The 13,656-nt window shown below is 41.3% G+C and overlaps 1 protein-coding gene across 4 annotated transcripts in view; it reads left to right on the forward strand.

The window, feature by feature from the left end:
- Nucleotides 1-11,226, forward strand: part of epha4l (eph receptor A4, like) — a 54,343-nt gene extending 43,117 nt beyond the window's left edge. For all 4 annotated transcript variants that reach the window (XM_032504770.1, XM_032504788.1, XM_032504760.1 and 1 more), the window contains exons 12-18: nt 1,493-1,554; nt 2,250-2,459; nt 2,585-2,734; nt 3,159-3,355; nt 5,308-5,466; nt 6,678-7,904; nt 9,708-11,226. In XM_032504770.1, coding sequence (XP_032360661.1) covers nt 1,493-1,554; nt 2,250-2,459; nt 2,585-2,734; nt 3,159-3,355; nt 5,308-5,466; nt 6,678-6,792 — 893 coding nt within the window. In that variant the 3' untranslated portion in view covers nt 6,793-7,904; nt 9,708-11,226. The remainder of the gene's footprint in view (nt 1-1,492; nt 1,555-2,249; nt 2,460-2,584; nt 2,735-3,158; nt 3,356-5,307; nt 5,467-6,677; nt 7,905-9,707) is intronic.
- The last annotated feature ends 2,430 nt before the right edge of the window (nt 11,227-13,656 follow it).

Raw genomic sequence — 13,656 nt, forward strand, 5'->3', positions numbered from 1 at the left:
GGGCCTCCGGAGAGCGTTTGCCCAACGTTCCCCCAATATTGTCCCCCTGTTGCGTTTTTCCCCTTTGCCTGTTTTGTTGGCAGGTGATAATCGGCCCACTGGCGGGGCCCTTGCCCAGAGTTCATTGCCAAAGGCAGCAGGGCGTATTCAGTAAACAAGGAATTAGCATGCAAATGGGTAGGGAGGAAGAGGGCGGGGCTGGGAAGGCGAGAGTTTAAGGTCGCAGGTCAGACGTTCCTCAGACTTGATTGGGGAGCTGTCAATCACCGGCGGCCCCGGGGCAGAGACGAGCAACAAAGGGAACAAAGATGGCTGACAAAGAGGGCCCCCCGCTTTCCCCCAACTTTAACTCTACTTCCTCTTTTTGGGACATCGCCGGAGCGCCCCGTAATTAATGGAGTGCCAATCACGCGGCGGGTAAGGCGGTGACTGACGGCCTCTTGGCATGGCGAGAGGCCTGCTGTGGAGTGGTGGAACTTCACCTTCAAGACCTCAGCTGCCACCGCTCGGCTGGCTTTCTGCCGCTTTAGGCATTCTGCTGGAGTGCAAAAGAGTTTTAACGCAACCTCCCCTCTAGGCATTAGGTTTAAGTCAGCACTTCTCTTTAACACAATACACTTTTTAGTCCACCTTAACTGTGCCACTTGAAATGGAATGCAAAGAGCAGCGCTGTTCTAGGAGGATTTCGTGGCAGCACTTTTCAGCATGTGTTGTTGGCATGGCTGGTTAGTCACCAGCTTGCTGCCATTTTGGGACAAAACCAAGCCAACCTCTCTTCCTTTCCTTTTTTCCCCCCCTATCTCTTTCTCTCTCCTCCTCATGACCACTATCCCCCCCTCAACCTAAGAGACAAAGACAGACAGAGACCAACAAGGGATTGTCCCCCTTCCCCACCGCCTGCCCCAGCTCAGATAAAGACACAGGCGCTCCCCCAAGAGAGACGGAGAGGGGAAGACAGAGGGATGAGGTGAAAAAGGCCAGAGAGGGGTGGCAGGGATTGGTGGGGGAGGTGGGGGGGCAATAGAGAGGAGCTAGCAGGAGAGTGACAGATGCGCTAAAAGTTGGCAGAGGAGAAAGAGGGCAAAGGGACAGTGAGTGACATAAATAGCGAGTCAGAGGGATTCTGGGTGAGTGACTTTGATGAGACTTATTATAAGGAGTCCAACGTCGGTTCATATTTGCATAAACACAAGATGGTGTGTGTGTGCATTTGTGTGTATGTGTGTGTGTGTGTAGTGGTGTGTTTCAGTGGAGATGCCTCTGCATGTGCAAGGAAAGAATGGGGATGTCAGGGCAACCGTAACACTGAGCTAATTAAATCACTACGGGACAGAGATGGATGGCCTACTACACACTCACACACACACACACACACATTCCCCCGAGAACCCTCCTGCTGTGTTGGGCTGTGATGTGCATCGTTTACCTCTATAATCATCTGCCTCTCATTCAATTTCTCTCTCTCTCTCTCTCTCTCTCTCACTCTCTCTAGGTAAGCCAGTGATGATTATCACAGAGTACATGGAAAACGGATCGCTGGATGCATTCCTGAGGGTCAGTCATGCGTTTCTGTCTGTGCACATGTGTGTGAGCGTGCGATACAACTGTGGCATGCGGATTCAATCTAATCGCTGTAATGTCATCCCCCCCGAAATTACAAGCGTTTGTTCACAAACATTCACCCTAATCTTGATCCTCTCCTTGATCAACTTACTGTTTTTTTGCAAGGAAATTGGCGCAGGTCTCACCTCTGTGATTCCCCAGTTTACTACACTTTGGATTGTAGATGACGCTTAGCTACTTTATTCAGTTATTATACAAATAGTGTTTAAAAAAGGGATATGCAGCACTTGAAACCTGTTTCACAATGGTAGTTGTAATCAAATGGAGTTAAGGTTGTTGAAAAATATATAGGGACGTTTGTATAGTAATATAACCATAACTCCAATTGCTACAGTATAATGTGTATGAGAGTTTTACTTTTAAATAAATGCATATAAGGGGAGCTGTAACTATTGAAAAGTACCTAAATAAAAACTTAAACATGTACGTAACAAAACAATCTAAGCTGTAATATAAGTTAACAAATGTCCCCATATTTTATTAAAGCTACATTGTATGTATAACTGAACAGTATTGGTCACCTTAATTTAACAGAAAAAAAATATATTTTTTGCCACTGGAATAAAATTGTATAATGTTTGCAGTATGATACACAGCATTTGAACATTTAGCTTTGTTTCCTGCAGAAGAACGACGGTCGTTTCACTGTGATTCAGCTGGTCGGCATCCTGCGTGGAATTGCATCAGGCATGAAGTACCTTTCAGACATGAGCTACGTTCACCGCGATCTGGCAGCTCGCAACATCCTGGTCAACAGCAACTTGGTGTGCAAGGTGTCCGACTTCGGCATGTCCCGAGTGCTGGAGGACGACCCCGAGGCTGCATACACCACCCGGGTGAGTGTGTGTGTGTGTGTGTGTGTGTAGGCGAACATGTGTCCAGTGACTCAGTGGACTGTGTGCGTGTCACCTTGCTTGTCGGCTTTTCAGCTTTCATTTATCAGCCCATCTTTCCATTACAGGGAGGGAAGATCCCCATCCGCTGGACGGCCCCGGAGGCCATCGCTTACAGGAAGTTTACCTCGGCCAGTGACGTGTGGAGCTACGGAATCGTCATGTGGGAAGTGATGTCATATGGCGAGCGACCATACTGGGACATGAGTAACCAAGACGTAAGTCTAGAGAAATGTAATTTACTTGCAGGCAAACAAGAATAATAAACAGCTTGAATACGTTTGGGATATTGGAGCTTAAGAAAAGAATTCCCAGTTGCATGTGTACTGTCAAACATTTTTATAAGATACTTCATCATTTTAACCTGGTTATGTAATCAAATTACATGCAGTGGTGATAAAAACATCAGTATATTCTCATCACACATATTCACAATTCTAGTGGCACTAATGATGATTAAGAAGTTACTTTATGCATAAGCAAATGTCTTGCGTAGGTGCCTAAAGTGAGGTGTCTAAAAATAGGTCTAAAATTAGGCGGAAAAAGACAGCCTAGCTGTAATCACATTGCCGACAGTTTAACTCTCTACACGAACAAACTCAGAAACAAAGTGACTTACAGCAGCACTGATCTACTGTCTAGGTGATCAAGGCTATTGATGAGGGCTATCGGCTGCCCCCGCCCATGGACTGCCCTGTGGCACTCCATCAGCTCATGCTGGACTGCTGGCAGCGCGAGAGGGCTGACCGGCCAAAGTTTGGACAGATCGTCAACATGCTGGACAAGCTGATCCGCAATCCAAACACTCTGAAGAGGACTGGGGGAGAGGCCGCTGTCAGGTGAGAGGGCAGGTCACAGACAGATGCTATATAGATGTGGTGTTAAAGGGTCAGTTCACACAAATCACCAAAACATATTTTTCTTTACCTCTTACCATCTAGGCATGAAGAAATGAATTGTGCCTATGAAATTGTTAACCTCATGGCTATACTACAGTACATTACTACAGTTATGGTGTAAATCTGACAAACTTTTGAAATTTGATAAATTCTCTGAGAATTCTGATAATGTCACATACTTTTGTAAGGGGGTTAACATTATTTAGGACTGTGGCTATTATTTAAGCATATCTCACACATTATTTGCATTACTTAGTGTGATTTTAACTTTACTGAACTGCTACAAACTAAGCTAAAAAGAACACTTTCAAACCAAAAAGTAGCTGCAGTATAGAAAAGTTGGCCACCTGTGAATATGTTGTGTTCTTAATGTGCATAAACACACATATGCAGCCGGTGTACTGCACAATGCATTACGTATGCAATGGTCTAGCTCTTACACCAACACAATCACACACTCCTATTCTCTTGGTTGTATTTACATTCCCCATTAAACATTACCTACCAGCGACGTGTGGCACTTTTCACCACAAACACCCTCCGTAATGGATTTCTCTGCAAACTAGCTTTAATGGTGTTGTACACTTAGGAATGTAGGTACTCTAACAGGGAGGAATTTACGATGTAATGCTAAGTTAAAAACAAACATGAACCAACATCTCTGACACCATTACTCTTGAGTGGCTAAATGTGTTAAGAATGACCTACGTGTGTTTACAGACTCGAAGCAGGCCAGTGGGAGTCTGTTTGAGTTTAACGAGTGTGTGAGTGCATGCGAGCAATCCGCACACACACACACACACACACACACACACACACACACACACACACAAATAAACACATATAACATACACACCTAATGGGACACATTGAGAGCGAGAGTCCTTGTAGAGTAATTAGCAGAACTGAATCCTATAAATGCAGCGTTTACAATAACAAGAGGGAAGGGGAAAGTAAAGTGTGTGTGTGTGTGTGTGTGTGTGTGTGTGTGTAAAGGGACCCTTATGCATAATCTTTTCCACCTACTGAGTAGAGATGACATATTAAAGAGCCCGACATCCTGTTCTCACACGTCAACTCAACATCTTTCTTAAAGAAGAGAGAACGATAAAGACAGATATTGTGTGTGTGAGAGTGAGAGAGTTACCAGAGCAGGACGAGACTGCCACCGACTCAGACTCACCGGCCCCATGTAAATGTTTCATGCCCGACGCCTCTGCTGCAATGCTCAACGGAAAGTAAAGATAGGAAAAACGAGAAAGTAAGAAGTGAAAAAAGAGGGATTTTACTCTGCCAATAAATATCTGAATGTGAGGAGGAACTCCACCGTGTGGTAACATTCACAGAGGTGTGCCGCTGTTGTGTGTTTTCTGTAAAAATAAATATGAACTAACTGTGTCAGTCACAACCAGGAGGAACTGTGTTTGGCTTGGCTCGGTTTTCCCACTAAATTGGGACACAAAACAGAGCTTAACCTGATAGAGGTGCTGAGTCCATCAAGGAGTAATGGCTAGAGAGAAATGTAGCATGGTGCATTTTACAGCTTGTGGGTAGCTCTCTGTCATCGCTCAAGGTGTATGTGTCACATGCTTCTAAAACTAAAGTACAGCATCATAGTCAGGAACAAGGAAACTCTTCCTGTAATGCTGGCGTTTCTGCTGTCATAAATCAATGGTGTTCCAGACTGAGTACAAAAGTGGATCATTACCTTTTGAGTCAAAAGCACTTAAACAGAATGTAACTTTCATTGTCTATTTGCACAGACAGTTGCTTATGTGCTGAACCAAAGTACAGAAGCATCAAACACTGACTGTAATAACAAAGATCTGTAGATCCTAACAAATGTAAGTTCATGAAGTTAATTCTCTTCTTTACTCTTTTCCACCCACTAGGCCTAACACCACCCTGCTGGAGCCAGGGAGCCCCGAGGTGTCGTCGGCCGTGGGCACAGTGGAGGACTGGCTGCAGGCCATTGGCATGGAGCGATACAGCGACAACTTCACCGCCGCCAGCTACACCACTCCAGAGGCTGTGGTCCACATGACACAAGAGTGAGTATGAAGTATGGAAGGGAATATATGAGAGAAGAAGGGAAGAAGTAAACATAAAAAAGGAAAGAGAAGAAGGTATAAGCTAGTCACACACATAAAAATCTGTTCTTATAGCAAGTGAATTCTGTAAATAAAGTGGGACATTTTCTTCCCTTTTGGAAGTGTCAGTAAAATAAGTAATTAGGCTCTCATTCTCTAAATGAGAAAATTAATGAACGTATCTAAAGTTTTAAGTTCCATGTCACAAATTATGGACTGAATGGTTCAGTTACTGAAAAAGAATGAAATGAAAAATTAGAGAGTTTACATCTCAAAAGTCTCAAAAGAGCCTCAAAAGTTATTCCAGCAGTGATGAACAAATTACAAGAACATGACTTTGCCCTACATATTTAACACTAGTTGTGCAAATGACTGTAGCTTTTTCCAAAAAATACTTGTGAACTAAGAAATACGTCTTTAAGACTTTTGTGAAGAGCTTCTTATTCTTATTTTAATTTTTTTGTTTTTTAAATACATTAAAAATCTAATTAACTCTTGAAACAAAGTTAAATTTATCAAAGGAATAATTTAATATTTTGGGAAACACGTTATACTTTCTTGCTGCTCGATACCACTGTCATGTCTGTACGATAAATATAAAGCTGCAGCCGACAGCCAGTTAGCTTAGCTTAGCATAAAGACTGTAAACAGAAGCAGCAGCTAGCCCTGGCTCTTTACAATAATAAATGATCTGCATAGCGACATCTCTAAAATTTAACAATTTAAATTTATGAATCACAAGCAGTGTTTTTTTTTCAAAATGGGTAAGTGCTATATAGTTTGAGCATGTAGCTGTTTACTCGCTTCATAGAATGGTATGGTTTGATGATTGAAAATGACAATGTTGTCATCTAACTCACTAAGGAAGACAATAAACTACCGTTAAACTTCTTGGTGATTAAAGGAGAATCAAACTGTGACATGTATTGCAAAGTCTATATGTGATAAATGTTTCCCAGTCTCTGTCACGTGCCTGTCATATTTTTATTTTTCAGATTTTGGGTTACAGAACTAGGATTGTTGAGTTGGCAAGTTAAATCCCTCATACAGCAGTTAAACCGCCGGGCCAGTTTCCACTGGAAGGCTGTAAAATTCATCGTGTGGATCAGGCCTACGTGTGTTTGTTATTGTTACTCCCGGTCCTAAACGGTTCTTTTCCCCACCCTTTCCAGGGACATGGCTCGCATAGGCATCACCTCGGCAGCACACCAGAACAAGATCCTGACCAGCGTCCAGGGAATGCTGTCCCAAATGCAACAGATGCAAGGCAGAATGGTTCCCGTCTGAGAGGTTTAAACAAAGAAAAAGGAAAAGGAAGCAAAGCGACTTCGTTTCTTATGAAAAAATAAATAAATAACAAAAAAGACGAAATATAAAAAAAAGAGACAAATAAACTATGAAGTAATAGTTTACCTCATCCATGCACTTTAAAATTGGATTTAAAGGAAAAGAAGCTGTTGATGAAGAAAAAAAAAAGTGATGAAAATGGCACTTTTTTTTTTTTTTTTTAAATCAGACCTTTTTCTTGCCCTTTTTTTGTTGTTTTGGAGAATGGGACACTTCTTTCTGCAGCATTTATGTATAGACGGAGGGACGGCTGGAAAAGTGCTTCCGAAAGGCCAATCTGGAGTGCCTTTAATGGTCTGAAAGGAAAAGCAAGGGAGAGGGGAATCGTACCTTTCTTCCTCCTCTTTGGCAGAGTGTTGTTTCTGGAACATTTTTCTGGAATAATCCACCGAGCAGATTTTTTTGATTTCCTGTGACTGTGTTTATTGTAAATGAATTGTTTCAGTGGGACTCGCAGGCTGCCCCGGCCGTCATTGTTCTCTCTCAGCTGGATCTGTTTGATATCTCGCAAACAAAATGGAGGATCCTGACCGTCATATATATAAACAATGAATCTCGGAGAGGTTGAGCGTTGGATTCCGAGGGGAGATAGCAGTGCAGGGGAGGGCTTGTTTTACGGAGCTTTTTGCTGTCTTTTTTTTGCTCTGTTCTGGCCTTGTTTTTCTCCCAGAACGCTGTATTTTGTTGTCCTCAGGACGTTGCTGAGAATGTCTTTGATCTTCCAGAAGAACCTTTCCACTCCCCTGTCTTCCCAAAAAATGCCCCCCCCACACCTCAGATAAACACACAATTTGGATTCTTTCATTCATCTCCCGATCTGATTTAAAGCCCCAGCCTCCTGCTTCTGCAGGACCCACCAACTCTTCCTCACCACTTTTGATGGACAGCTATTTGGCTTTCTAAATTGGACGCAAGAATAAAGGAAAGCATCGGCAAGATTTATTTTGGACTAAAGAATGCAACAGAGGCAATATGGATGTAGAATGAATCAGAATCATCAGCATCATCATCGCTGCCAAAATACACAGAGGATTACTCAAATTGTCATCAAGGTGAGGATCAATTGTTGTTTTCTTTCTTACTTTGACTCAGCACAAAAAAGTCTATTAAAATAAACAAAGATATTGGATTACACCTTCTTTTATTATTGCAGTATGCTTCCATTATGAACTATGTCTAGCAATGGAGTGCCTAAAAGATTCATTAGATCCCCCCCCCATCACTGGCCCCTCAGCTCCTCAAGCTGTGTTAATTAACAAGTGGGTCGCGCCACCTCAGGCAGCCAGAGCAGATCAATAGCCACAGGTCTGTGATCAGTCTGCCGCCCTGATGCTGCTGGCACAGTAATGAGAAGAATTAATCAGCGGCTGACTTCCAATCAGCCAAACACGGCCCACCAAAGCTCCAGAACACATTTTCAGGAAAGAAGAGAAGGTGCTTTCTCTTGAACCAACACACAAATATGTTACCATGGTACCAGTAAGGTCTTAAGATAGAAGTCACGCTCATTTTGATTGATTTTAATGTATAAGATACCACGTATTATTATACCACATATATCGTTTTCTCTTCATGGTCAATTCATAGCCAGGTGGATATTTTTGGATTTTCTCATAATTTATGCACAAAAATGATCACATGCCAAGAAGTTAATAAAGCATGGCTTTAGCTTCCTGAGTTCCTAAGCGTATTCACTTGGCGGCATTGATTTGATTTATTTTATACACATAGTAGCAGCTAATTAGGTTCTGTAAAACTAGCTAAAACTAGTCTATCAAAATAATGTTCTGTTTTTGTTGGTTAGAGTAAAAACTGTTGGTCATTTTGGTGGATGTTATTTGGGATTGTGTTGAATATTACTGCAACTAACAATTTTCCTTATTATAATTTTCCTTATTAATTATGTTCCTGCTTAATTGTTTTGTCCCAATTATAATTTTGGAGAGCTGTGGGGATGTTTTCAAATAGCTTGTTTTATCTGACCAGCAGATCCAAACCAAAAGATAATCAATTAACCTTCATACATGATGAAGGAAAGCAGAAAATCCTCATTTTAAGAAGCTAAAACATGCTAATGTTTGGTTATTTTTGCTTGAAAAATTACTGACAGAATTAACCAATTATAAAAATAGTTCCAGATTAATTTATATCGATCGGCTAATTGATAAATCCAATAATGGTTTTAGCTCTAAAGTTGAATAGTCTTTAATTATACTGAGAGATGTTTTTGAAATGTTGTCCATCCTATTTATACTATTTCATTAGTATTAAAAAGTATAAACAACAGTATAAAAGCAGTATAAAGCAGTACATGTTTCAGTTTAAAAGTATTATTTCATGTATTAAAAAAATCCATGTATAGAAAAAAAGTGCGTCACAAGGCTTTCTTTGAACACAAAACAATAGCTGTAATAAATAATGCTATACATTTGTTTTGTTCCAGTTGGCTTTACAAAAAAGTGTTCTGCGGTTGCGATGGCTGTTGACTCTATAAATAGAGAATTCCTCTAATGCACACGTTAGTTAAATGCCTACTGGTATGCGTTAGATGTTGGCCAATAAGTCAAGGGCATGTTTCATATATTATGTTACACAGCAGCATGTGGCGCACACAAGTTAATACATCGTTGCCACAAAATTCATATTTTCCCCCTGTGGCGCGGCCGCCCGCAATCTTAGGATGCTCTGGCTTTGGCATTCGACTTTGTTTAGCAGATCAGTCGAATGTTCCATCGAGCTGGAGCTGGAGAGCAGTATCGTTGGTCAGGACTGGATACCAAGCAGAAATTGTTTATATTCAAAACCACCATGACTGATGCAGCCTCTCTTTTCCTCCCCCTTTTCTTTCTCCACAGCTGCTGCTGTCCATCACAAACAGGAACCCGGTCCTGGTCGCTCCGACCATAATTCTTCCTCTTTGTCTTCCTTCTCCTGCTTTCCCTTCCTCTCCTTGGAGTGTCCTCCGACACCGAGATGACAAATCCATCCCCGAGCGTCTGGGACGTCCACCGTCAAATTCAAAAACTAGCCACCACGCTCTTGTGGCCATCCAGCCATGTACTGGAAATTACTATGAATGATTTCACAGCTTAAAAAAAGACAAAATGAAGAATGTAATATAATCGAGAAGCCCTGCTCCAGCGGATAATGTACTTTTATTTTGAAAGTTTCATTTTATTTTGTGTTTTTTTGTTGTCGCTGTTGCTTTTTTATAGTTTTTTTGTTTTTGGTAACAAACGTTTGATTTGAGCGTGCGAATGTGATGACGTGCGTGTGTGTGTGTGTGTGTTTGGGTGTGTGTGTGTGTCCAGCCTTATGAGTGACGTCTTTGAAGTACCATCAGTCATTTTCATGCCACTGTGGAGGAAGAAAAGATGTATTGTTTTCGACATGAAAACATTTTTTTTTTTGTTGCTTTTGTGTTGTCTAAAAAATAATGATGTAAGGTGTGTTGCTCCTGTCGTGCAAACTCAGCGACAGCATTTATTAAACAGCTTTCTGGAATGCAACCCATTTCTGCTTGGCAGTAACAGCGGCTTGCAAATGCACACCGAGACACAGACTAAAAGCCTCCCTCGTGTAGAAACACACCGAACACAGACGAGAAATGAACCTCTCCAAGCTTCATGAGGAGAAAATGTGGGAAACTTTGCCCTCTGTGGAAATGGTAGCAGTTTAAAATAAGGCACCTGTACACAACAAAGGATCAGATAAGTGTGGAAAAGGTGTTTAACAAGGGAACATTGTTGACTATTTTTTTTTTTTTCCAGAGCACATCATACAGCTACAGGTTTAACCCAATGGACAATATTCTTTTTGATCCTTTATGTCTTTAAACTTATACTTATTTGAATGTTTCTGAACTCGTAAATGATGCTTCATATAATACAACAACACCTCCGTCCTTAATACAGCTCTACTGCTCTTTCCTTTTTTTGGCAATGCGTTGTTCTTTTGGGTTTTATCTTTTGAAAAAGGACCTGTTTGGAAATATGCAAGACATGTTGGGAAGGAGAAGGAAACCAGAATGTACTGTAATTTTTTTCCCTTTACCTAAATGGTGGACAATTTGAAAAAAAGAAGAAAAAATTAACAAAACGCAAGAGTTGATGTTTGTCATTGTATGCCTTCTGATGCCATATGATCTAGCCATGTAGATCTAACATTCTCTCAATCTTTTTTGTACTTTCATTTTGACATGATCATGTTTTTGGCCTTGTTTGTTTTATTTTGTTTTTGTCAAGGAGCTCTAGGTACATGTAACTTATGTCATTTATTTATGTCCTTTTATATCTAGTTTGTAAAATAATAGCCTAAAGTGAAGAAAATAAAGGGGTGCCAAAGTGCATTCTTAATAAAGTAGAAACCATATGATGATCTTCCTGCCTCTCATTCACACACACACACACACACACACACACACACACACACACACACACACACACAGTCTGATGCCGAGGCCATCAGCATTGCCATCAGTGATTGCAGTCACTATGGCTGTAGCTGATAACCTATCTATCATGCATTTATTACTGCTTTTTATGATTACATATAACAGAAGGGTTACGTAACAGAAAGAAGAGGCCAAGGTAGCACATCAAGCAGTGTCTTGGCCTTGTTTTTGTTTTCTAATTTTCTCTTACGCTCTTTGTAACCTAAACATACACATCATTTTAAAAACAAGGGCCAGTGTGTTGGCAGTGTGTCCCCTCTACAGCACATGCTCAGCGGATATCATGAATCTGGACTCCAAGACTTGGCCTTCAACTCTTCTCAAGCCTTGGAGCAGCAGTGAACACCACTCACTTGGCGTGGTGCATTTATGTGTGTGTTTAATCAGAACAACATCTGCTTCCTGGACTTACTTCCAGCAGCGATAAACCACTGATTGTCCTGTGTCTTTGATAAGGGCCCAGGAGAGAGGGGCGAACGAGAGGATGGTTTTATAAACGGGGCTCAAGCCAGCGTTGAGCCAAATGGGGTTTTACACATTTCCTGAGAAATCACCAGCACAAGGCATGCATACATTAAAGTTCTGAAGTTTACAGTGGGAGATGTTTATCACCCTCGGAGGGAAAGTGTGCCCCTTCTCAGACTGTTTGCGAGGTTAGAGGGGAAGATGGAAAAAGATTAGTGGGGCTGACTTTGATAAATCTGCTCCGAACTAGGAAGATTAGTTTTTTCAGATTTTTGACAACTTGGCATGGTGTTTGAATGTTCAAAAGAATGTCATAAATAAATGGGGAAAATTGTTTTTAAAAAGCAAGCATATGTACGTAGGGGGTTATTTAAGCATGCATGTTCAATCTTGTTCTGGGAAACAACCAATTGGTGTTCAAGATATTTCCATCTGGATTACAAATGTCATCCTCACGGTGGTTCTGAAAGGAAAGTCAGGGGCTCATCTGGGGACGCTGTTGAGTGTTGCAAAAAAAAAAAAAAGGATTGGGGAGTATAAAAAGTGCTAAATGCAGTCCTGAGTGCGAGCAAAAAGGAGACAAGCAAAAGACAAAGTGAGAAGAAGAAACCCAGACAGGGAGATATAAAATACTGGTCACTAAGGAAAAGCTAGCTGTCTGCTACACTTGGCTAACCAAAGTAAGCAGAGTCTTGTTGAAATGCGTAGTGTCCATGATTCGGCTGAAATGCTACCTCTCTCGTAACACAACCAGCACTTCTGTCAGTAAAGCCTCTCTTTTAACTTGGACTTCGAAGGGAGAAACAAAAATGTTTGTTGCTACTTTCTCTCTCTCCCGCAACTTCAATGCAACAAACATAAAAAAGACATAGCAAATTTTATTGCAATTTTTATAGAAGCTCCTGCAAAATCAGACATTTTTGGCTGCAAGAATCTCAAAGAAAATGCCGAGGGACTGATTGGCAGACACACAATTTTATAGGTCGAGATCAGGACCAAAAAATCTTGCCAAACTAACAACAAATCAACCACATTTCATTGTGTTCCACAATTTTTCTCTAGCCTAAACCATTACATAGTGGCCAAGTATAACTAGAAATGGTGAATTTGAAAAAGACTGGCACTGAGTGTTTTGCAGACTCATCCAATATTTTGTGTTTTATGCATGTATTATTTATACAAATTAACAAACTTTGGGATTTGAGGGCTCCTTAAGCTAACCATACAACTTAATTCAGTGAACCCTCACACCAAGAGGCTAAAGTGAAGACCAAGTCAAGACACAACAACAAGCCTACCTCTTTAGACCCTTCTCACACACACACACACACACACAGACAGACACACACACACACACACACACAGTTATCAGCCACAATGCTTTTGTCAACCAATCTAATAAAGAAAACCTTCAGGTGAAGTGCCAGCCCTTCAAACTGGCTTAACCACGCTGCTCCATACTGTCACCGCAACCCTTTTCATTGGGTCACTTTGTTTCATAATTCAATTTCCTGATTCGAAAGACAGAAGCCCTGCTTGCCCGTCTTCTTCTAAGCCAATCACAATGGGGCGCCACCCCTCACACTGACATTATGATTACTCTGTCCTTTGTGTAGTCGTTCTTAAGTACGCCCTTAAAGCCACACAATATGACAATCTATAATCCAAACGCTTCAATCTTAATCCCCAGATGCTTCAACCAATTCCCAGACTAAAGTTTTATTTTCTTAACTCTCCAGGTGATTGGTTGGCATTTTTCTTTTGGTGAAGGACGATTTAAGAGGGACACAGAGTGTTGTTATGACGTATGGGGACAGGGGGAAAAAAAGAGAAATTTAGGGGAGGAAAACAACAAGAGCTAAAAGCTTTGGTGGGAAAATAGCTGG

This window comes from Etheostoma spectabile, chromosome 3, assembly GCF_008692095.1.
Source record: "Etheostoma spectabile isolate EspeVRDwgs_2016 chromosome 3, UIUC_Espe_1.0, whole genome shotgun sequence".
Classification (NCBI taxonomy): domain Eukaryota; kingdom Metazoa; phylum Chordata; class Actinopteri; order Perciformes; family Percidae; genus Etheostoma; species Etheostoma spectabile.